The following is a 25,306-nucleotide window of genomic DNA, read 5'->3' as shown; positions in this document are numbered from 1 at the left end:
TTTTGAATTGAATATGGGAGAAGGCACCAGAAATTTTGTGATGCTTAAGATTTTTAGAAAACTTTATGGGGGAAAAAAAAACCCTTCATTGGAGGGCCACAGGCAAAAGCTAAGGCAGATCCCTGAGACTTTGGAGAAATTTTCGGATTCTGTGGCGGGAAGCTGAGGTCAACTCTGGGTAACACCAGCTTCTCATTTCACAGACCAGTTTCCCAGGGCAAGGAGAAGGCTTCCTGGGGGGGCTGCTGTTCTCACAGGGAAGCGACAAGGTGTGGGGAGGATGGTCCCTGTGAGCCCCAGAACCAGGATTGGAGAATGAAGCCCGGGATCTCTGCAGCAGTGAATGGATTGGGTGTAAAGCTGAAAAAAAAAAAAAAAAGTCCTAGGATAGATTTGCCTGCAAAGTGCCTTCAGAGATGGAGGCGTAAAGCGTGGGGGAGAGAAGAAAGAATGGTTTAATCGCGGCATCTTAAGCAGCCTGACCCCCAAGGCGGAATGATTTAAAGTTTTTATGAGGGGAACAGATGGAAGATGAGAGCATTTCTTGCCTCGGAATGGCACTTCTTGGGCACTCATATGCTGCTCAGTAGAGCATTATATCAATCTCCTTATAGCTCAAGATATAATTAAATGAAGAATGTATTCAAACTCTTCTATCTGCCAGCAACCTCCCTTGGTTGCTAATACTGAGGAGAAAACAGTAGGAGAATTGAGGCTATTAAAAAAAAAAAAAAAAAAAAGAGCTACTAAGGTGACCCGATAGCTCCTATTTATTTAATGGAACAGTCATTATTTTCTTTCTTCAACATATGCCTGATAATGAAGCAAAAAGAAAGGGAAATAACTATCAATGTGCCACTTTAGAAACACACAAACATTTGACTAGCTTTTTCATTTTATCGATGTTCTTTTCATATTGGTACTTAAGATTAAACCAGGGCTCAAGAATGAACAGCACAGAAAGCAATTCTGGATTACGGTTTTATTTTTTTAAAATAAGACTCAATTAGAGGGAGAACAGAGATGAAACTGTTGTCAAACATAAAAATACGAATTGAATTGCTTCTTTTTGGATGGATCTTTAACACTGACTTGGCCATACGGACACTGCAAAAGAAATAAAACAAATGATTATTGGAATTATTTAAGAATCATCTGGAGAAAGTACACGTCTCATGGCAAAAAAAAAGAAAAGGCTAATAACGTTGTACAGATGATTTGATCTGCCGCCTGCAGACTAAGAGGAGAATGATGGCAACCTCTGGCAAATGGTCCTAATTAGGGTTCAAGACTCACTTCCTAAATGCATCCTTCCCACCTTAAGAATTTTACTGTCAAAAACTCACTTAAAAAAAAAAAAATCCTCCAGTCCTCAATTCAAGCAAAGCTCTTGTGCCTTTGATTAGAAACAGCTAATGGCCCAGGTAGGCACATACATAAAAGGGAAGGCTTAATTTTTAAACAGTAGCTGTTGTTAATACAAGCCTTCGGTGTCTATTCCTTGATTATAAAGTGGGTCGGTTAAAGGAAATAACACCTTCTGGTCCCCCAGTCAAACTGGTCTATACACAGAGGTTATCTGTTTATAATCTTAACTATTTAACAATTTACCTTACTAGGATGCTTTTAAAAAGTTACATGTGAAGAACCCATTTCCACCATTTTTTTTTTTTTTGCTCAAAATTGGGAAGGATTACATAGTCCATTTAATCCATGACCCAAGAGCTATATGGTCCCTGAAATAGACATTTTAGGAAATGTATAGCACTAAGCTTGGGGTAGCACAGTTCATGGTTATTTTAAAGACAGGGTCGAAAATAGCCACAGAAAGCAGGAGATGGGAGTGAACCAGGGGGAAGAGAAGGAGGAAAAGGAAGAGGAGGAGGAGGGAAGGAAGGAAGGAAGAAAATCATTACCATTAAAAAAAAAAACAAAACAAACCCACTGTCAATAACGAGCAAGTTTCTATTTATTCAGCTAAAAATGAAAAATAAATGCTTCCTGGGATCTAGTTTGCAATATTCTGGATTTCTTTTTCGTTTTCTTTCTTTCTTTCCTTTTTTTTTTTTTTAATTGGTTCAATTCAGCAAGATGGAAATTCCCAGGCCAGGGATTGAATCTAAGCCGCAGCTGTGACCTATGCCACAGCTAGGTCCTCAACTGGCTGTGCCACAGGGGGAACTCCTACTACAGATTTCTTTTCCTGGCCTCTTTGTACCTGTGTTGTGAACACAACTTATTTGGAACCTTGGGAAAAGTTGCCTTGTCATAAAGAACGCCCATGAATTTCAAATCACAGCGTTGCAAGGAACTGATGCTCCCAGTGAAATGTTACAAAATCCCATTAACTTTAAAGGTCCTATGTTGATCCTAAGGACTTCCTTGTCCTTGACTAGAGTAGCTCGTGAAAAGTGTACTCCAGGTCTATTGAGCACTTTTATTTGACTTGTTTTTCAAATAACAGGTATTTATGAAGTCACAGGAGCACTGAAAACTGCTGCTGTGCTGCACAACTGGGACTCACGTGTCTGCAGGCAGAACCGCAGCAGTGGCCTCGCTGCACGTGGGCAAGCTGTGTGAGCACCACGTAGCCGGTAGCTGGGTCCACGTAGTTCAGCTGGCCGGCCTGAAGAGTAAGGAAATCAAACAATTCATTCATCTCAATATTCATCATATCTCCTCACCACAACTCCTACTCATAAAATACTGCAACATTTTCTTTAAACAATATTAGACTTCTTCCCAGCAATTTTAGTGGCACTTGCAATTAAAGACTGAATGCGTTCCAACATTATACCCAGTCCAACTTCATGTGACATAAGGAGAAAATATACAGTTTGAGAAAAATGAGAAGTTGATGGAAAAACAAGAACTCCTCTATACCCAATAATGACGGAGCCACTGCTCAGGTATTTTTCATTCAGTTTCTAGGTAACAAGTTTAATAACAGGTGATTTAGAGGACTTTAAAAGCTTAAGAGGCTGAAAATGAACTTTCACTCAGAAGCTGCAGTTGCAATTTCAGTAGTTAAAATATGTGGATAATGATTTAAACGTACAGAAAAGGTGCTAATCAAAACCAACAGTCCTTACAGACAAGTTTTACCGTCGCTATTGTTGGACACTTTTCCTTCCCTTCATGATGTGTTACTCCACTGCACATTTTGTGCTATTTTCCTTTTTTCGGAGTGTTGTTAGTGCTGTTTTTAAGCAAAGTAGAAGTACTGTTTTAAAATATTAACACTCACCGCTTTCAGGAGTTTGCTCAAAAGCAACTTTTACTACAGCACTTGGAACTGGTGTCAAGGAAGCAGAGTTCCCATTGTGGCGCAGCAGAACAAATCCAACTAGTAACCACAAGGTGGCTGGTTCAATCCCTGGCCTCGCTCAGTGGGTCAAGGATCCAGCGTTGCCATGAGCTGTGGTGTAGGTCGCAGACATAGCTCGGATCCCACGTTTCTGCGGCTGTGGCACAGGCCGGCAGCTGTAGCTCTGATTAGACCCCTAGCCTGGGAACCTCCATATGCTTTTTAGTGTGGCCCTAAAAAGCAAAAAAAAAAAAAAAAAAGGAAACAAACAGATGTAGATGTCAAGGAAGCATATTATACCTGCATTCAAACATAATTTTAAAAATGCACCCCAAGAATGTAGCATGAAGATAAAGTAAATAATGCAACCTCGTCTATGGACTTAGGCCAGGGGTGTGATATTATTTAGCCTTGAGATTTTGAAGGGGAACTTTGTCCTGGGCTTGTTTATGTTATCCTTTGACCACACAGCAACTCTGCACCATTCTTGTATAGAACTCTTCCATTAGAATACACAGGACACTTAAATGTCTTTTAACATAGATCTTTCTGGGTGCCACAAACCACTTCTTCAAAGTGTCTTCCCTAATGGCTGAACAGTTTGTTCTGTTTCAGGTTTTTTTTTTTTATTATTGGTTCAGGTTTTAAGCAAAGTATAGAGCACAAGAACAACTAGAGGTCAAGTCTAGGCCTCCTCTCAGGCGCACTGGCAAAGGAAGCGCAGGGCAGCTGGAATCCAGCAATCAAGTCCCAAGGCCAGTCTAAGAGGCCTCCCAAAGCCTTCGGGACCACAGAAGCAGATTACATGAAACCAGGAGCACTAAACACTGCTTTAGGATGACCAATTGTCGAGACCTCACTTCTTTATTTACAAAGCCCTTGTTGGGAGGCTTAGAAGAGTAAGGAAAGAACACTGGGGACTGGTAGGGGGCGTCTTTCCACTCTGACAGCTGGGGATCTTCTGGGGGCAATTACCTGGAACCTGAGAACCTAACAGAGTGCCCCTGGGTGGCTCTCCTGCTTCCCACCTCAGTGGGGACACTTGGAGCTCCTTGGCTGCCCTCACAAACTTAATTGTCCTTAATTGTCCGGGCAGTAGTGGCAACAGACAAAGATGCGCAAGAAGGCTGCCGGTCTGACTGGGGCACAAGATGTTCAGTGATGCAGATCAGCACATGGAGATACCTGCCTGCCGGTGTGGGAGAAGGACCACTGGGAGGTGGCTCTGATCGTTGAAAATAAAAACAACAAGCTTGTTATTGGGTTTATTTATGGTTTCCCGGACAGTCATTTAACCTGTGATTGACACTGATGAAACAAGTGTGGATTCCTTGACTGAGAAAAAGTTTCTTCTCCTTTGACTGAACAGGTCTTTCCATACCAGTGGTATTTGTTCTATAGAGAATGAAACTTTTTGTTTCTTTTTACATTTATATGGTGAAGTGTGGGAACAAATTACACGTTATTTTAAAGAGTATAAACAAGATCAAAAGTGGCCAATCATTTCCTAAAGAGTCTTTGTGCAGAAGTTTTAACACCCAGTGAGCCAGGCAGAAGATCTAAGGGCCTACTGTTAGTTAAAAAAAAATAAAAGTCAACTTTAGGCAACATCCAGGGTTTTCTTCTCTGCTCCCTTGGCCCAAGCCAGACCAGATAACTTTAGTCCTATCAGCACTGGTCACAGACAGTGTATTAAAAAAATGTATTTTTTTAATTTTACTTTTATTTTATTTTGTCTTTTTTGCGCCGCTCCCTCGGCACATGGAGGTTCCCAGGCTAGGGGTCCAATCGGAGCTGTAGCCGCCAGCCTACGCCAGAGCCACTGCAACGAAGGATCCGAGCCACGTCTGCGACCTACACCACAGCTCAAGGCAACGCCGGATCATTAACCCACTGAGCAAGGCCAGGGATCGAACCCACAACCTCATGGTTCCTAGTCGGATTCGTTAACCACTGCGCCACGACGGGAACTCCTGGTTTTTTTTTTTTTTTTTTTTTGTATCTTTATCATGGAACTCACTTGCTCTTTCAAGATGATACAAGTATAAACATGCTCCCCTTAACCTTATGTAGTCTAAGGTTAGGGTGAAGGGAGATGATAAATTTTGATACTGGTGCTAATATGCAATTGTCAAACCCCCAAAATAGGGGAAAACATAGCTCAAGATTGTCTGGAAAGAATGTATGTGCCTGAATATAGTCTCCTTTGCAACTGTTCTCGGTTAGGGTGGAGAGCACGAAAGGATGGCAGCAAAAATGAAAATGAATTAAAAATAAGTTAATTTTCCTTATTAAAATCATTGGATGGCAGTGCCTACATGATACTGCAGATAAACACAAAACATATTTTTCCTGTCACACACACACACAGTAATGATGGGCCCAAAACTGTGACCGGAGTTTTAGCACGGACGCTGATCAGAAAGGAGTTGCGCTCATACTCAGGACAGATACATATTAACTCCTTGCCCGGAAGAGGAAAACCGTGGCCAGTTTTCAAGCGAAAAGTTCTGAGATGGAAGCACACGCATCATCAGACGCCAGACGCAGGACCGCACCGGCCCGCAGCAACCTCTCCGCGAGGACTCACAGGCGCACCAGCCCCCGGGGGGCTGTCTCGGCGGCCGTCTGGGCGGGGCTGCGGGGGAGAGGCGGAGCTGCCGGAGGGAGGCGGAGCTCCCGGGGAAGGGAGGGGAGGGCATAGCGCGGGGAGGCCTCACCGCGCAGGCGCAAGTCCCCCAACCCACCCCACCCCGTCTGCAGTTCGGGAGGGGCCACCCCGGAAGGGAGGGGCGGGGCCTCACCGCGCAGGCTGCAGCGTGCAGCTCCGCGATCCTCCCCTCTGCCTCCGTTAACTCTTCGCTTGCCCGACCCGTCGCCCCTCCCTCTGGCGATTCGGGCCCGGAGACGCCGCGGTCTCCCTTCGAAGCGGAGCAGAAGGTGAATCTGAGGTGCTGTCGGAACTCCGCTCCGACCCGGGGTGGTTTTGGCGGCGGGGCGGCAGGCTGCTGCCTTCTGAGCGCGGCGCCCGCGGACACCCGGACCCTCCAGGCCGCCATGGCCGCCGCCTATCGGGGGCGGGGCGCCGGCGCTGGGGCTTCGGGGCGGTGCTGGCTGCTCCCGCGGGGCCTGGCCTGGTCCCAGCCCCGTACCCCGGATCCTTCACCCGGACCCTGCCCTCCAGCCCTTGACCCTGGGCCCGCCCTCCAGTCCTGGATCCCGACCCCCAGCCCCGACCTCGGCCGTCCGGACCCCGACCTCACCTTCTTATCCCGGACCTCGCTCTCTGGTCCTGAACTTTGGCCCTCCGACTCCTGATCCCGGGCCAGCCCGACCTCGGGCCTCAGGCCTGGTCAGCTCTACCGGGTGGTCGGGAACGGCGCGCGCAGTGGGCTTCCGCAGCCCCATTGGCCCTTCCTTGGAGATCAGGTGGACTTTAGGCCCCCGAGGAGGCCCCCACGTGATGCACCTGTCAAACTAGTCTTGGGATCTTTGAGCATGATCGCCACAACTGTTAAGATGCCAGAAAGTGATCAAAATACCCCAGGTTTGTTTATAACCAGCTTGGGCTTATCCGGCAAAGGCTGTGTTTACAGGTGCCGCGTGGCTTGGTTCTAGGGCCCAGCCTAGAAAGAGGACCAAAAGTGAACCCTGAGGAAGAAAAGCCCATGGTTTCATGTTGCTAAGTATTTGCAGAATACACAGTAAAAGTATACTTCCTATCCGAAAGATGAAAGAAAATTATCCAGCTACCCCTACAAAATTGAATTTGAGAAAATTAGCACAAGCCCAGGGGGTAATTTCAGGCGTTAGAATTAAATTAACACACTTCCACCTGTGTTTCAGACTTGAAGAGTTGCCCTTTTGTAAGTGTCCTTCACTTTTTGAAGAACTGGGGGGCAGGAACTGATCCCTGAAGATGGTAGGTGGTTGAGTAGTACCTGAGAAAGAATGCTCTCAACCATCGCCACCCTGTTTTTGGCGTCTGTGTTTACCATGCAACCCTGCAACAGTATTTGGATTCTCTTAGTAGGTACTGACTGAATGACCCTATTGGTCACTTGTAAATATCATAGTGAGTTAATATGGAATCCTGTTTTGCAAATCTATTTATTTCCTTTGTGTTGGATAATAAATTAGTTATGGCACTCTGGAGACTGCTTAGTGATCTGAGAAAAGAGCTTTAAACCTGGAAGGCTGAGGCGGAACCCTCGGTAACGCTATGGAAAGAGCTGCTATGATTAGAAAAAGGAATTCACCATAAATTAGTCATGTGTTTTTTGTGCTATTTTACCAAGGCTTTTTTTTTTTTTTTTTTTTTTAAAAAAGGCCGCACCCACAGCATGTGGAAGTTCCAGGGCTAGGGGTCAAATCAGAGCTGCAGCTGAGGCCTGTGCCACAGCCACAGCAACACAGGATGCGAGCTGCCTCTGTGACCTATGCCACAGCTTGTGGCACCATGGGATCCTTAACCCACTGAGCAAGGCCAGGGATTGAACTCACATCCTCACAGACCCTACGTCAGGTTTTTAACCCGCTGAGCCACGACAGGAACTCCCAAATTCTTCAACAGAAGAAATAAGCCTGGAAGTTCTGACTGATTTCCCTATTTTTTAAGTTGAGGATGAGGACTTATTAATGGTTGATGATAGTAGTTCAAAGAGTAGAGACTGAATTTTACAGAAATGAAATAGACTAGACCAAGTTCAAATAGGAACGAATCATCTAGGAAGAGTAAGTGTTGTTTTGTGAAACTCCTGCTTTGGCAGATGAGGGGTGTGGATATGAAGGGGTGGGCGGAAGGGAGATCTTCGTGGTAATAGAACAGTTCTGTGTTCTGATGTGGTCAGAAGTCCGCATGTGTGATTAGACATAGAATGGTACCATTTTGTTCCAGTGTCACATTCCCGGCGTTGACATTGTGTTGTAAACATATAAGGTGTAACCAGTGGGGGAAATTGGGTGAAGAGAATGCTCTGTAGCATTTTTGCAACTTATTTTACAATTTAAAAACAGTCATTGGAAAAAAGGATGTAATAAAATATAAAAATAGATTTCAGATTACTCGGTGAGGCAGCTCACTGAATTAACAAGAATCTTTTTGATCCTCTCCATTTCCATCTCTCAGGAGTTCTAAAATCATCTATCAGGAGTTCCCGTCGTGGCGCAGTGGTTAACGAATCTGACTAGGAACCATGAGGTTGCGGGTTCGGTCCCTGCCCTCGCTCAGTGGGTTAAGGATCCGGTGTTGCCATGAGCTGTGGTGTAGGTCGCAGACACGGCTCGGATCCCACGTTACTGTGGCTCTGGTGTAGGCTGGTAGCTCCAGTTCTGATTAGACCCCTAGCCTGGGAACCTCCACATGCCATGGGAGTGGCCCTAGAAAAGACAAAAAAAATCTTCTATCAGTTAAGGCCTTTGGGCATTTGGGCTCAGCAAGCTGTTTTGTACTATTCACGTTACCTGTGTGTGCATTCTTAGGCAGATCTTTACATATCATCAGAGCTGGAAACCTGATAAAGTATTTTAGTACAAATAACTTCCCAACAGATTGGATGACTTAATTTGAGTATCATTTAGACACTGCACAGATTATCTGCCCCTTCAGCTTTCATTTGATCTTCACTCTGGGAGTCTGTGTCACTTCACATCAAGTAATTGTCATTCATTGCATCTCTTGTTTTAAAGAGCCTCCTTGAGGCCTGACCCTTACCTCATTCTAGTGTGTGTTCATTTCTTCTCAGACCCTCTGCTCCTAGTAGGCAGAACCCTATAAAGGTGGGGGCACAGCGTTCTGTCTTAGAATGGTAAATCAAGGCGTTCTGCCGTGGCACTGTGGGTTAAGATTCTGACTGCAGAAGTTCCCGTTGTGGTTAATGAATCCGACTAGAAACCATGAGGTTGCGGGTTTGATCCCTGGCCTCGCTCAGTGGGTTAAGGATCCCACGTTGCTGTGGCTATGGTGTAGGCCAGTGGCTACAGCTCCGTTAGACCCCTAGCCTGGGAACCTCCATATGCCACAGGTGTGGCCCTAGAAAAGACAAAAAAAAAAAGATTCTGATGGCAGTAGCTCAGTCACTGCAGAGGCATGGGTTCAATCCCTGGCCTGACACGCAGTTGGTTAAAGGATCGTAGGTCACCACTACCACTCAGATTCAGTTCCTGGCTAGGGAACTTCCAGAGTTGGCCACTAAAAAAAAAGGAAGAATAGTAAATCAAGTTCCCATGTATACCCAGATCTGCTTTAAAAAGAGTTTTGTGCCGTATCTCTACATGACAACACAATATTGCATGTGTTTGATACTCCTTCGTTTGTGACGTTAGCATTGATACTGCACACGCTTGTTACTTGGAAGAGGAGGAAAGGAGTTTAGAGAAGAATGCTTCCCTAGGTTTCATTTATGTTCATTTTTAAATAGTTGCGTTAGGCTTCTCTAGGTTGCATGGTGTGGATCACACAGCTTAGTCTGGTTTCAATAAAAGGGATGGGCTCCCATCACCAGGAAGCACTACTTGATCCAGGCTCAGTGTCACGACCAGGGCTCAGGCTCTGCTTCTCATCTCTGTGCTTCCAATGTTGACGCCCTTTACAGACTCTCGTGGGTGAAAGATGGCTACAAACAGCTCCTAGGCTTCTCATCCTTGTGCCACTGAGAGAGAGTCTTGTTATGAAACTCCTGGACGAGAAGAAGCCTTTTTGTCCCCAGAAGCCCTAACAGCCATCTCTTCATCCTGTGTCACTTCCTGACCCTATCTTTGTGAGTGTAGGTTGCGCTGCAGGCACTCAGGGCCCATCTCTGGAACTGCCTGGGTGCGTCCCCCCAGACCCCTGCCTGCACATGGCCTGTGTTGGTGCTGGAAGTACGATTAACAAAAGTCCACTGCCATGTGACACCAAAGGCAAAGTACATTCCTCCAGCCCATCCAGTCCTTTTAGCATTTAGTATTTGATTGTCAGTCATTTAAAACACTTCATTGTTCCTCTGGTTCCCTTCTAGACATCCTTCCTTTGATGTCCCACAATTACTTACCCCATTTTAGCTTTTCATATGTAGGTTTTTTTTGGCCATGCCCTTGGCATGCAGAAGTTCCTGGGCCAGGGATTGAACCGGCACCACAGCAGTGACCCCAGCCCCTGCAGTGGCAACACCGGGTCCTTAACCTGCTGAGCCACCAGGGAACTCCTATATGTAGTCAATTTTTTTTTTGTCATTGTTTTCCCAATAGATCATAAGCAAGATGGTAGGGAATATGCCGTTTTCATCTTTGTATCCCCACAGCCCACCTTGGACTTTTGTACATAGTACTATGACACTTAGCAAATAAAGACTTTTTGAATGAGTCAATTAGTCTGGTTCTTCATTCTCAAATACGTCTTAACTAGTGGACAGAAATTCCATATGAAAGTCTAAAACTAATACTCTGTTGTAATAATGCAAATTTGGAAATATTTACTTTATATAAGTTATTGCAAATAAATACTTTAAAAACTAGGTGATAGGAGTTCCCATCATGGCTCAGCGGAAACGAATCTGACTAGCATCCGTGAGGATGCAGGTTTGATTCCTGGCCTCGATCAGTGGGTTAAGGATCCAGCATTGCTGTGAGCTGTGGTGTAGGTTACAGACACAGCTTGGATCCCGCGTTGCTGTGGTTGTAGCATAGGCCAGTATCTGTAGCTTGGATTTGACCCCTAGCCTGGGAACCTACATATGCCACAGGTACAGTCCTAAAAAGACAAAAGACAAAGAAAAAAAAAAAAAACCAACTAGGTGATAAAAGAGACTAACTGATGTCTTGTTAAATTGTATTTATTAAGTAACTTCCGTCCATTTTACTGACAAGACAGATGTGCACATTATCAAACTGTCTGATCTGAGGCCCCCAGAGCTGCCTGTGATTGATCTTAAGTGTTACCTTGTAATGAATTATGAATGCGTTGTACTTACTGTTGGTGGGTGAATGGGTGCTGCAACTATAGAGCCACCCACAGACATCGCGATACTGCCCTCTGGTGCAGTTGTTTTTGGACCCTGATTTTAGGCATTTGCTGTTTTCCAGTGGCCGGATGGTATATTATGACAGGTCTTGCTCCACGCAGAATGCATTTCACTCTCAATTCTGATGATTGAGAGCAAACGTTACACGCCCCTAAGGTCGCCTATAGGGAATCTTTGTTTCATTTAATGGGACATCCGATAGCACACTTTGTTTCACAGAGCTGGTCCTAGAAAATTCCTTGGGGAATTACAACCATTCGTGTTTGCGAGCCTAGCGGATCCCTCTGCCTTCACAAGGGACGCACACACCAGCGCTGCCCGCCGGGATGGCTCCTGTGTCCACTCCTGCCTTCCCATGCTGTGTGCGCTCCTGGAGGAGCTGAAGATGGGCCACCTGACATGAAGCAATCTAGCCATCTGAGGGCCTCCTCCACCCTGGCAATCCTCCACTGAGCAATAGACCAGCTTCTGCCCCCACTGCCAAGGTGAGGTGGGCAGGACTCGGTTAAATTCAGGGCACTCACGCAGAACTTAGAGGAGCAGAATTCCACCTGCTTCTGCAGCAGCCCATCCACTCCCCTTCAGCAGTCCTCAGCCCTTCTCTCCGCACATGCCACCCTCACCAGATTTTATCTATGTTTTTAATGTCACCTCTACACTCCCGACTCCCAGATCTCTGAGTCAGGGCTGCACCTGCTCCTCATCCACCCGCTGTACAGATAAACTCAGAAACACCCCAAACTCAGAAAGGGCTTCCTCACCATTCCCCTCGAAATCCTACTTCCCTGTTTATTTCCTCCTTTAAAGGCCCAGCTGGAGTTCTCCTCATGGCGCAACGGAATCGAATCTGACTAGTATCCAAGAAGACGCGGGTTCAATTCCTGGCTTTGCTCAGTGGGTCAGAAATCTTGCCTTCCCCTGAGCTGTGGTATAGGCCACAGACTCGGCTCGGATCTGGTGTGGCTGCGGTGTAGGCCAGCAGCTGTAGCTCCGATTCAACCCCTAGCCTGGAAACTTCCATATCCTGCAGCCGTGGCCCTAAAAAGCAAAATAAATAGATAAAAATTTAAAAATTGTAAACAGAATAAAGGCACAGCTAACTCGGAATGTTTTTCAGAAAGGGGTGTAACTCTCTCCACATCTCCCCACCCAGGTAATCACCAGGTCCTACCCGTTTTACTTCTCCGCGTCTCAAACCGGTCCTCTTTTGCTCCTATCGTTGTTCTAGTCGCTTTGTCACCATTTCTTCCCCCATGGCTACAGCTAGAACAGAATGGCTCATTGATGTACATAACAAGTAATGAGGACTTATTCTGTATCAGGGCCCTCTGCTAAGTGCAGGAGATGGATTGTTCCTACTTTGTGTGTCACATCCATTCTGACAAAGCTATCCCTCATCCCCTTGGGGTAGTGAAGCTATACTGCCTTAAACATCCCCTCCTCTGTGAAGCCCTCCCACACTGCTCACCTTCCTATGGTCTCCTCTGCAGGTGGGGCGGGCACACCACCTCCGTGCTCCCATAATATCCAACCATGCCTCTGCATTGGCACTTGCTTTTTTTTTTTTTTTTTTTGGTCTTTTTGCCTTTTCTAGGGCTGCTCTCACGGCATATGGAGGTTCCCAGGCTAGGGGTCAAATCAGAGCTGTAGCCGCTGGCCTACGCCAGAGCCACAGCAACTCAGGATCCGAGCCTTGTCTGTGACCTACACCACAGCTCGCAGCAACGCCATATCCTTAACCCACTGAGCAAGGGCAGGGATCGAACCCGCAAGCTCATGGTTCCTAGTCGGATTTGTTAACCACTGAGCCATGACAGGAACTCTGGCACTTTCTTATTGTACAGTGTTGTATTTGTGAGGGCTTTTTAATTGGCAGCTCATGAGGTCTTTAAGGGTAAAGGACAATCTTAATTATCTTTTACCCCTAGCAGCACAAGTACAGAAGAAATGTTAAAAAAAAGAAATGCTTGTGGAAACGAATGGGTGAATGAATCAGGGCCGCAAAACCCCACGACTGAGTGGCGCCAGAAAGAAATGACACAAATGCATTCCTCCTAATGTTTTATAGTGAAGAATCAGGCTTGGGTCTTATCAACACATCACTTGAGCTCAGTCTATTCTCAGACACAATATACTAAGATTACAAGGTAACCTTGATTTTATTTGGCAATCTACTTAGTAAGTTCCCCCCAAACAGTCATTGAATTAATGGTAGGTGCCGTGTGTGGGTTGCGTTTCGAATGAAGTCAGTTTCTGTTGACAGTGAAGTGCAGCCTTGTTAACCCTGAACAATCATTCCAATTATAAACTACATGCACACAATCACTGTCACAGAAAATATCCAGACTAATTACTTCTAGCCCTTTTGTTATGCAAGTATTGGAAATGAAACCTACTTTTATGTGTATTCAGTGTTAGCAATGGATTTCCCAGAAAGAACATGGCTAACAAGCTAGCAAGAATGTAATTCCATTTGGAATTACAAGAAATGGATTAGTACTGTGCTTTTATTTTATTTTAATTAACTCAATGAATTTTGTTACGTTTACAGCCATACAACAATCATCACAACCAATTTTATCGCATTTCCATCCCAAACCCCCCGCCCATCCCAGTGCCCGCAGCCTGTCTCCTTTGGAAACCGTAAGTTTTCCAAAGTCTGTGAGTTCCTACAGTGCTTTTAAAATTATATGGGCAGCCACTGTTTTGTTGTATTTCCTACGTACCGACACGATGGCAAAGAGATCCCGGTGAAGGCCAAAAATACAACGTACAAATGGAGCTTTGTTCTCCGCCCTCCTGCTGCTGCCTGCGGGAGGAAAGCATGTCCATTCTTCCATGACTGCAATGAAGTTTCAGGTCAAATATCTATGACATTGATGTGTCTAACCAGTCTGCTGTGAATACCTTCCCAGCGGTGGGCAGGGGGCTGTGCCCTAGTGATCAGCACACCCACAAGCCTTTGGGTCCCCACAGGTGTAACACCAACACATCTGTGGCATCCCATGGAGTGTGAATCTTCCATGTACAGCTAAACTCCATGCTTCCTGTGTAGACGGTCATATTTTTATAATTCTGTACCATGTCATTACCACCAGTTTCTCGATGTGATAGTATTTCTTGATGGCACATTTCGGATACCATGGTCAAAAATCATCTTTATTTAGTTATTTATTTATTTTTTGGGGTCTTTTTATGGCTACACCTGCAGCATACAGAGGTTCCCAGACTAGGGATCCAATCGGAGTTACAGCTGCTGGCCTACACCACAGCCACAGCAACTCAGGATCTGAGCTGCATCTGCGACCTACACCACAGCTTGTGGCAATGCTGGATCCTTAACCCACTGAGCAGGGTAAGGGATCGAACCCAAGCCCTCATGGATACTAGTCGGGTTTGTTAACCGCTGAGCTATGATGGGAACTCTGAAAATGATTTTGAATTTGTCTGTTGCGATTCGTTCAGCTTTTCCTTCCTTCCTTTGCTTTGAAGATCTGTTACTGGTTGCATGAATTTACAGGATTGTTATGTCCCCATGATGACTTGACCCCGTGATCATTAATAATGTCCCTCTTTCCTTCTGATATTTTTCTTTGTTCTGAAATCTGCTTTATTTTGTATTAATATAATCACTCCACCTTTCTTTGGATTCCTGTTGTCATGCTATAACTTTTCCTATCCTTTTGGTGTATTTGTGTCTCCATACATAAAATAGCTTTCTTTTAGGCATCCTACAGTTGGATATTTTCTAAAATCCAGTTTCACAATCTCTGGCTCTTAACTGGTATTTAGGACTGCCATGAGCAAATGGTTCCCCTCCCCCCAATAGATGTCAGGGTTCTGATCTTGGGAGCCTGTAAATGTCACTTTTTTTTGGAAAAAGGGTCTTTTTGGATGTAATGAAGCTAAGGATTTTGAGACAAAAAGATCACCCTGGAGTCCCTGAGGTGGGGGTGCAACTGAGTGGGACCCTGTGGGGCCTTCCCTGGCTGGCCCTCCCCCCTCGTCCTCTGCTTTAGCTGCTCTCTGAAGCCCTGAGAGGACAGTAACTGATGCACGTTCCCTTTGTTTTTTTACAAGTGAGAAAATCCACCCCCCCACAAATGGAAAATGTTAACTATTTGCCTTCTGGAAATTAAGGATGGACAATGCGAAAACCCTGTGACCTCATCATTAGCCAGTCAGAGAACTGTGCATGAGCTGGCACTTACCCTGCCTCCCCCCTCTCTCACCTGGCTTTTAAGGATGCTTTGCCCCTTTGGTTTGGAGCGTTTGGGCTCTTGGGGTTATGAGCCACACATCTCTTTGCATGGCCTGCAGCAAACTTTTCTCTGCTCCAAATTACAACAGTTCAGTTTGTTTGGCCTCGCTGTATGACAGGAGTGCTAAGTCCAGTGACAAGTGTCCTGATAGCTGACATACAGAGGACGTGGTGATATGACAGCATAGTCAGAGATTGGAGTGATGTGGCCATAAGCCCAGGAAGCTGAATGAAGCAAGAACCAGATACTCCCCTGGAGCCTCCAGAGGGACAGCAGCCCTGCTGGATTCTGGCTTCTCGTCCCCCAAACTGTCAGAGAGTGAATTATAGTCGTTTTAAGCCTGATAACATATTTCTGCATCATTCAAAGACCATCTCATATGGTGTTTCCTCCTTCAGTGCTTTTTTTTTTTTTTTTTTTGCTTTTTAGGGCCAAACCTGAGGTCTGTGGAGGTTCCCAGGCTAAGGGTTGAATCAGAGCTACAGCTGCCAGCCGACATCACAGCCACAGCAAAACCAGATCTGAGCCGAGTCTGCGACCTACACCACAGCTCATGGTAACACTGGATCCTTAACCCACTGAGCAAGGCCAGGGATCAAACCTGCGTCCTCATGAATGCTAGTCAGATTCAGTAACCACTGAGCCACGATGGGAACTCCCCAGTCTTTTCATATATACATAAAATGTGATCTCTTGTTCTTCACGATGGCTTGTTTATAAAATAATCCTCTATCACATACTCATAGCCCCTTCCCACTGGGATTTTTGCTCTCCTCCCATCAAGAGATGGGGTTTATCTTCCCCACTTAAATCGGAACTTGGTTATGCTACTTGCTTTGGTTACTGTGGCGAGCAAATGTGCCACAAACCACTGTTGGAAAAGCCACTACTTTTCCCATTGTGGCTCAGCGGAGATGAATCTGACTGGCATCCATGAGGACACAGGTTTGATCCCTGGCCTCACTCAGCGGGTTAAGGATCCGGCGTTGCCAAAAGCTGCAGTGTAGGTCACAAACGTGGCTCGGATCTGGCCTTGCTGTGGCTGTAGTGTAGGCCGGCAGCTACAGCTCCTATTCAACCCCTATCCTGGGAACCTCCATGTGCTGCGGGTGCAGCCCTTAAAAAAAAAACAAAAGGAGTTCCCGTCGTGGCGCAGAGGATAACGAATCCGACTAGGAACCATGAGGTTGCGGGTTCGGTCCCTGGCCTTGCTCAGTGGGTTAAGGATCCGGCGTTGCCGTGAGCTGTGGTGTAGGTGGCAGACGCGGCTCGGATCCTGCGTTGCTGTGGCTCTGGCGTAGGCCGGTGGCTACAGCTCCGATTCGACCCCTAGCCTGGGAACCTCCATATGCCGTGGGAGCGGCCCAAGAAATAGCAACAACAACAACAACAACAACAAAAAAGACAAAAGACAAAAACAAACAAACAAACAAAAAACCAAAAAAAAGCCACTATTGTATATGGAATGAACAGTCAATGGGGACCTGCTGCATAGTACGGAGAACTCTATCCAATATTTTGTAATAACCTGTATGGGAAATGAATCTGAAAAAAAAAAGGATGTGCGTACACATAAAACTGAATCACTTTGTTGTACAGGAGAAATGATCACACGTTGCAAACCAACTGTACTCCAATAGAACTTAGAAAGAAAAGAAAAGCAAGTGCACTCCCCTCTTTTAGACATGGTTGGAATCATGAGACCACGCTGTAAATAAACAAGCACTTGCTAGGCTTCGGCAGAGGCCCCGAGGAGGAAAACTGAGCGGTGGCACCCACTGCCAGACGTGTGACTAAGGCCACTCAAGTCCAGCCCCAGTCAATCTATCAGGTGGATGTGGCCTTTCTGGGGAGACCGGAAAAAGAACAGCTCAGCTGCACCTGCCCAATTTCCTGCCCACAGTCATGACAGAGAAAACGGTTGTTCGCTTAAGTCAGTAGGTATTGGGTAACTTGTATCTGAAACACTGCCTTTTTTCTTCTTCTGCAGCATATGGAGGTTCCCAGGCTAGGGGTGGAATGAGAGCTGCAGCCACCTGCCTGGCAACAGCGACAGTAATGCAGGATCGGAGCCACATCTGCGACCTAGACCACAGCTCACCGCAACGCCGGATCCTTAACCCACTGAGCGAGGCCAGGGATCAAACCCACATCCTCATGGATCCTAGTCGGGTTCATTAACCACTGAGCCACGAAGGGAGCTCCTGAAACACACTCTTAACTTCACGTTTGTCAAAGGAAGCGGACGGCCATAACGGGCAACACCAAAATGGGAATGAATTTCTACAGTGAAAGTTTGCTTTTGACTCACGCAAAACCCACTGGGGAGGTTTCTGGTCAGCCAGCTCTCCTTCATGTAGTGAGTCAGGGATTCAGTCTCCTTTTGCAGCACCATTTTCTAACATTAAGCTCTAAATTCACCAAAAGTACTGAAGCACCTCCGCTGGCAAGCGACTCATCCACTGGCCATATGGCCAAACGTGGGTGGAAATGCATCTGACTCTGTCCTTGCCAGCTCTGACCTACCCCCTACACCCCTTCTCTCTTTAGATCCTTTTTTTTTTTCCTGGCTGCACCTGTGGCCTGTGTACGTTCCCAGGCCAGGGATCGAACCCGTGCCACAACAGTGACCGAAGACACAGTGACCTGAGCCACAGCAGTGACAATGCCAGATCCCTAACCCACTGAGCCACCAGGGAACTCCGATTCCTACCTTCTTGAGACAAATAATTATGCATCCTTTATCCCTATACTGAGCCATAACCTCCAAGAATAGGGTCATACCTACCAGTTTCTACTGTAATCCCCAACCTAAAACCTTCTATATGTGAGAGATGCCCTAACATTTACAGTCTTACATAATCTTCAGTATATATTCAGAAATATCTTCATTTAAATCTCACACTTTAAAATAGAAAATATATAATTAAATCTTTTTTTTTTTTTACAAACGGTGGAACTGAGGACTAAATGTTCTAAGTGATTTGTCTAAAGACACCATCGTGGCTCAGTGGTTAACAAACTCAAATAATATAGAAACATAGGGAGTTCCCACTGTGGAGCAGTGGAAACGAATCTAAGTAGCATCCATGAGGACGCGGATTTGATCCCTGGCCTCGCTCAGTGGGTTAAGGATCCGGCATTGCTGTGAGCTGTGGTGTAGGTCACAGACCCAGCTCGGGTCTGGCGTTGCTGTGGCTGTGATGTAGGCCAGCAGCTGTAGTTCTGATTCAGCCCTTAGCCTGGGAACCTGCATATGCCACAAGTGCAGCCCTAAAAAGATAAAAGACAAATAAATCAAGAAATAAAGTTAGCACCTAGGAAATGGCAAAGCTGGAACTGGAACACTCTAATCTTTTTTTTTTTTTTTTTTGTCAATGTGCAGTGGCTTCACGTGGGACCTCAACTCCCAGACCTGGGATTGAACCCAGGCCACCGCAGTGAAAGTGCAGAGTCCTAATGACTGGACCACCCAGGTAGTCTCTGGAACTCTATAATCTGACTCTTAAGTCTTTTCCACACTGTTAAATATATTTATTTAAGTAAACTAAAGCTTTGCCTCCCCTCCCATTTATCTGATGTCCAGTTGAGTCTCCAAATGTCATTATTTCTTCTCTCAAACATGTCTCCCTTTATATCCCTAAGTTGCTGCAAAAGACTCCTAAATTTTCATTACTGTCTCTAGTCTCTTCCTCCTTTAATTCATTCCTAACACTGTTGTCACCATAACAGTACCAACATACCGTTTTAATTGCCATTTTGTGGTTCAAAAAATCCTCAATGCCACAATTTTAGAAGTAGAATAAAATATGAACTCATGAGCTGGGCATTTTTTCATACTCCTACACTTTGACCCCTGAAATACCGTTCTAGTCTTGTGTCCTATTATTCTCCAGGTCAAACATCCTGTACTCGTCAGACTAATTTACCAATCTCCCCTAAATTATCCAGGTTGCAGGCAGGCTATTTTGCCTCCATAACAGTTATTCCCCTATCCCCCAAATTCGTCTCATTGTCCATTACTCCCCTGTGGGGCCTGAGATAAATTCTGACCCTTCTAGTCAATCTTGGAAATCCCATTCTTCCTGCCTTGATTGATTTACAAAAGCTCCCAGCCAATGAGACGTGAGGGAAATTCTACAGGAAAGCTTCTGGGAAATATTTTCTTACTCTTCTAACAAGACTGAGGGGACCTCAGTTTCCAGGCATATGGCACAATCGATAGCCTTAAAAATATCCCTTGCCAAACCTAAATGGAAAAATAAAACAACCGTATTTGTAAATACACGGTTAAGCCTGAAAAAGTAGGAAACATCTAGGTACCAGACTCTGAAAAGTGAGCTAAACACCAGTGCGGTAATTTGTCTCTGGCTCTGCTGTTGTTCTGGAGACTGTGTCAGTCTCAGTATCCGAGGTTTTTTGTTTGTTTGATTGATTTTTTTGCTTTTTAGGGCCACGCGTGTGGCATATGGACGTTCCCAGGCTAAGGGTCCAATCAGAGCTGCAGCTGCCAGGCTACAGCAACACAGGATCTGAGCCTCGTCTGCAACCTACACCACAGCTCACCTCAGTGCCGAATCCTTAACCTGCTGAGCAAGGCCAGGGAACAAATCCAAATCCTCATGGTTACCAGTTAGGTTCCTTACTGCCGAGCCATAACGGGAACTCCTGGTACTTGAGTTTTAGTGGCTGGTGAGTCACTGGCCTGTGCCCGATGAGTGGTTTGAGCCAATATCCTGTCACAGAGTTGAGATGCTCAAAGAGCCATCCCCTTAGTGAGGGCGGGGGACATCCCCTTCGTCGCAGCCCTGCCCTTTGCGCATGCGCGGGGCCTATGCGCAGACTGCCCGCCGGGAGTGAGGGAAGGCGGGGCACCTGCCGGTCTCTCCCGGGGCTCCCCACAAACTTTGCAGAGAGACTTCTGCCCACAGGTTAGTGGCTACTGTTTTGTCGCCCACTACGTTGGTCTGCTAGGGCAGCCGTAGCAAAATGCCACAGAGGGAATCGCTTAACCGACAGAAACTTGTTTTCTCGCAGCGTGAAGGCTGGAAATCCAAATCCAGATGTGTTTGCGTTTCGTTCCCCCTGCACCGTCTCTGCGCGGCTTGCCCACGACTGTCTTCTCCCTGCCGGTTTTCACAAGGTTTCCCCTCTGTGTGCATTCGACCCTGGCGCCTCTTCCTCTTCTTACAGAAACACCAGTCCTGGAGCTCCCGCTGTGGCTCAGCCGGTAAAGAGCCGGACACAGTGTCCATGAGGATGTGGGCTGGATCCAGGGCCTCGCTCAGTGGGTTAAGGATCTGGCATTGCTGTGAGCTGAGGTGGCGGTCGCAGATGCGGCTTGGATCCCGCGTGGCTGTGGCAGTGGTGTAGACTGGCAGCTGCAGCTCCTGTTCCACTGCTAGCCTGAGAACCTCCATATGCCACAGGTACAGCCCTAAAAAGAAAAAAAGAAAAAAAAAAGTCCTATTGGATTAGGGCCCCACCTTTATGACTTCATTTACTTTTTTTTTCATTTTTTAAAGTTTTGTTGAAGTATAGTACAGTTTACAAAGTTTCAATAATTTCTCCTGTACAACAAAGTGATTCAGTTACACATACATACACATCCATTCTCTTTCATTTTATTTTCCTACGTAGATTATCACAGAATATTGGGTAGAGATCCCTGTGCTATACAGCAAGGCCCCACTGGCCAGCCATTCCACATACCTCAGGGTGCATATGCCAATCCCAAACCCCCAGTCCATCCCTCCCTGCCACCTGTCCCCTTGGTAACCGTAAGTTTGTTTTCAAAGTCCCTGAGTCTGGTAGGTCCCATTGTGGCTCAGCGGTTAACAAATCTGACCAGCATCCATGAGGACACAGGTTTGATCCCTGACCTCGCTCAGTGGGTTAAGGATCCAGCATTGCTTTGAGCTGTGGTGTAGGTCAGTGGCTGCAGCTCCGATTCAACCCCTGTCCTGGGAACTTTCACATGCCGTGGGTGCAGCCCTAAAAAGCAAAAGAAAAAAAAAGCAAAGTCCTTGAGTCTGTTTCTTTTCTGCAAATAAACTCATTTGTATCCTTTTTTAAGATTCCATATGTATGACCTCATTTAACCCTAATGCTTCTTTGAAGGCCCTCTTACAACTACAGTCACATAGAGGGGTTAGGACTTTAACTAGAAGAATACTTTGGGGTTGGGGGTGAGGCACCATTCAGGCATTATACCTACTTAGTCCAGTAAAACTCAAGTCAGAATAAGAATGAGAATTTGTCCTATGTTAGTAACACACTTATTTGCTTGACAGAAGCAGAAAGAGAGAAATACATACTCTCTAGAGAGCTAAAACTTAAATCCTGACCCCATAACATTCCTACAGAAAAAGCCCTGCTGGCCATGATTTTGCAACCCAGAGTTACAAAGCACAGCAAGGCCAAGGCACCGTGGACACCAGCAAATACAAACAACAAACAGTAACATGTGACAACCCAAACTTCCAGCAATGGAATTATTGGTTAGAGAAGTCAAAATAAAGGGCTAATATGTTTAAAGAAATAAAAATTAGAATTGAAAACACGAGGGAAGTCCCTGGTGGTCCAGTGGTTAGGACTCCACACTTTCACTACTGTGGCCTTGGTTTGATCTCTGTTCTGGGAACTGAGATCCCATGTCAAACAGCCAAAAAAAAAAAAAAGTACCTAATATTTACCTAATATTTAGAGTTCCCTGGTGGTGCAGTGGGTTAAGGATCTGGTTGGTCAATTGGTCTGGGAACTTTTATATGTCACAGGTGCAGCCAAGACCAAAAAAAAAAAAAAAAAAAAAAAAAGAACATGAGACAGAAGCAACACAAGAGGTTTCAAAGTGAAACAGATTGGAATGACAACTAAAGGAGACATATAAATTCGTTTTGTATCGTATCTTGAAACTGGTGACATAAAGACTCCACCTCTGGTTATCCTGTTAAACAAGTAATTCATTTTCATTCACAAGTGAAAAAGAGAAGAGCTAACATTAAAAACTCAATGAGTGGCCCTTTAGCCCACACAGTGAGTGGGCACATTAAGCAACACTGAAGTGAGAATTAGTTCATTAGGGAGTTCCTATGGTGGCGCAGCGGAAATGAATCTGCTAGCATCCATGAGGATGCAGGTTCGATCCCTGGCCTCGCTCATTGGGTTAAGGGTCCGGCATTGCTGTGAGGTGTCGTGTAGGTTGAAGACATGGCTTGGATCTTATGTTGCTGTGGCTGTGGTGTAGGTCAGCTGCTGTAGCTCTGATTGGACCCCTAGCCTGGGAACCTCCATATGCTGAGGGTGTGGCCCTAAAAAGTGGAAAAAAAAAAAAAGAGAGAGAGAGAGAGAGAGGAGAGAGAGAGAATTAGTTACCTAGAATGAGAATATATGTAAATATATATGTATATTATATTACCCAAATTACAGTGCAGAAAGATCAAAAGTCAAGAGACTTGAAATGGGGGCAAAGAGACACAGGAAACAGAAGGAAGATAGACTCAGAAGGTCTGTCATATGTCTAACTGGGATTCCAGAAGTAGATGATAGAAATGACATAAAGATTAGATTTTTCTTCCCCATAACTGATAAGAAACAAGATTCTAAGGTTCAGAAAGTACAAGGAATCCCAAACGGGATCAATAAAAAGGCAGTAATGAACCTCATGGTGAATGCACAGAACATTAAAACAAAGAGATCTTGAAAATGGCCAGAGAGGCAAGGCAGACTATCCACTCAGGAGTGAACACTAGACCCACAGCTGACTTGAAATCAGCAATCTTGGAAACCAGAAGGCCAGAGTGGAATTGTTTCAAAATGTTGTGATGAAACACCTATCAACCTAGAATTGCACATCACCGCAAACTACCCTTTGAGAATCAGTGCGAAATAAATTTTTTTTCAGACAACAACCTAAACTCTTTACCATTGATAGAAACATAGGAAAGCAACTCTGTAATAACTTACTGCAGAAAGAAGAAAAACCTAAACTATTTATCATCGATAGAAACATAGGAAAGGAACTCTGTAATAACTTACCGCAGAAAGAAGAATGGAGGTGGGAGGAAAGAAGAAAAGCAATGAAACTTGTGAGTCTGTGAGTAAAGCTAAACAAAGATCGATTATTTGAAATTATGATACTAATGTCTAATTAATGGAATTTAAAAACACTAGTAGGAGTTCCCGTCGTGGCTCAGTGGTTGATGAATCTGACTAGGAACCATGAGGTTTCAAGTTTGATCTCTGGCCTTGCTCAGTGGGTTAAGGATCTGGCGTTGCCGTGAGCTGTGGTGTAGGTCACAGATGTGGCTTGGATCCCGAGTTGCTGTGACTGTGGTGTAGACCAGCAGCTACAGCGCGGATTAGACCCGTAGCCTGGGAACCTCCATAGGCCGAAGAAGCGGCCCTAAAAAGACAAAAAGACAAAAAACAACAACAACAAAAAAAACCCCCAAAAAACCCACTAGTAAATAAAGCTAACACAATGGTCAATGGTAGGATGTAAGCCAGAAGAGAAACCAGCAGAACTGAAGAGCTCAAAAATCTTGTATTGTTCAGGAGGAAAAAGCTATAGAACAACCTTGATCTAGTTAAAGTGCTTACTAAATTCCAAAAATAATCACCAAGAGAATACACTAGAGCATATAATTTTGAAAATAGGAAAAAAATGCCATAAGGAGAAAAAAAATCAACCCAAAATATGGTAGTAAGAGAAAGAAGTAGAAAAAAAATGAAATGCAAAGGAATAAAATTATAAAAATAAACAAGTGGGAGTTCCCTCGTGGGGCAGTGTTGGCTAAGGATCCATTGTTGTCACTGCAATAGTTTGATGCTGCGGTATGGGTTCGATTCCTGGCCTGGGGAATTTCCATATGCCATGGAAAGAAAAAACACAACCATTGTCAGTAATCATCAAATGAAATCCAACTAACTTCTCAGCTAAAAGTTAAAAATTATTATAATGAATTTTTAAATCTATACTCTGCTTAAAAGAAATATACCTAAAACATTAATGCAAAAAGGGTGAAGGAGAAAGATTTTAAAAGACATACTGGACAAATTCTAACCAAGAAAAAGCTACCGTAGTTATATTAATATCAAACAAAATAAACTTTAACCCCCACAAAAAGAATGCAAAGAGTTATGACATAATGATAAAAAGTTTAGTTCACTGGGAAACTTCATTTTTATTTATTTATTTACTTTTTTGTCTTCTGTCTTTTTAGGGCCACACCCATGGCATATGGAGGTTCCCAGGCTAGGGGTCTAATTGGAGCTGTTGCCGCTGACCTACGCCAGAGCCCAGTCCCAGCAACGCGGGATCCGAGCTGGTCTGCGACCTTCACCACAGCTCATGGCAACGCTGGATCCTTAACCCACTGAGTGAGGCCAGGGATCGAACCCTCAACCTCATGGTTCCTAGTCAGATTCGTTTCCACTGCACCACAACTGGAAGTCCCACTGGGGAACTTTAACATGTCTAAAGTAGCATGCACTTAGGCTTTGAATATAACTTCCTAAAACTGTTCATGTGCGGCTGTAGAAATCTATAGCCAACATCATCCTAAATGGCTCAACTTTAGAAGAATCTCCTTTAAAACATGAAATAAGAAAAAGATATCTGCTATTACCACTTCTATTCAATAATGTACTGAGAGCCCTTATCAGCATTAAGACAAAAAAGGAAAAATAAAAATTGTAAACTTTAGAAATACAAGAAAAAATTGTAAAATTGTCAT

The 25,306-nt window shown here is 45.1% G+C and overlaps 1 protein-coding gene across 1 annotated transcript; it reads right to left on the bottom strand.

Annotated features, from left to right (window-relative positions):
- Positions 1-967: 967 nt before the first annotated feature.
- Positions 968-6,389, bottom strand: C12H1orf53 (chromosome 12 C1orf53 homolog). Its single transcript, XM_047755414.1, has 3 exons — positions 6,112-6,389; positions 2,525-2,626; positions 968-1,107 (listed from the first exon to the last, which is right to left on the bottom strand). Exons 1-3 carry the CDS (start codon positions 6,364-6,366, stop codon positions 1,036-1,038), a joined length of 429 nt encoding a protein of 142 aa, XP_047611370.1. The 5' UTR covers positions 6,367-6,389; the 3' UTR covers positions 968-1,035.
- Between the last annotated feature and the right edge of the window lie 18,917 nt (positions 6,390-25,306).

This window comes from Phacochoerus africanus, chromosome 12, assembly GCF_016906955.1.
Source record: "Phacochoerus africanus isolate WHEZ1 chromosome 12, ROS_Pafr_v1, whole genome shotgun sequence".
NCBI classification, from domain to species: domain Eukaryota; kingdom Metazoa; phylum Chordata; class Mammalia; order Artiodactyla; family Suidae; genus Phacochoerus; species Phacochoerus africanus.
Note: the sequence above shows the minus strand (reverse complement) of the source record. Positions and strands in the feature narration are given on the sequence as shown.

What these genes read in the sequence shown, in the direction of transcription:
- C12H1orf53 (XM_047755414.1), bottom strand. Translation starts at nt 6,366, where the DNA reads ATGGCGGCCTGGAGGGTCCGGGTGTCCGCGGGCGCCGCGCTCAGAAGG. An exon ending in TGCACGCTGCAGCCTGCGCG is followed by an intron (nt 2,627 to 6,111) that starts GTGAGGCCCCGC and finishes CTTACTCTTCAG; the next exon opens with GCCGGCCAGCTGAACTACGT. An exon ending in GCGGTTCTGCCTGCAGACAC is followed by an intron (nt 1,108 to 2,524) that starts GTGAGTCCCAGT and finishes TTTCTTTTGCAG; the next exon opens with TGTCCGTATGGCCAAGTCAG.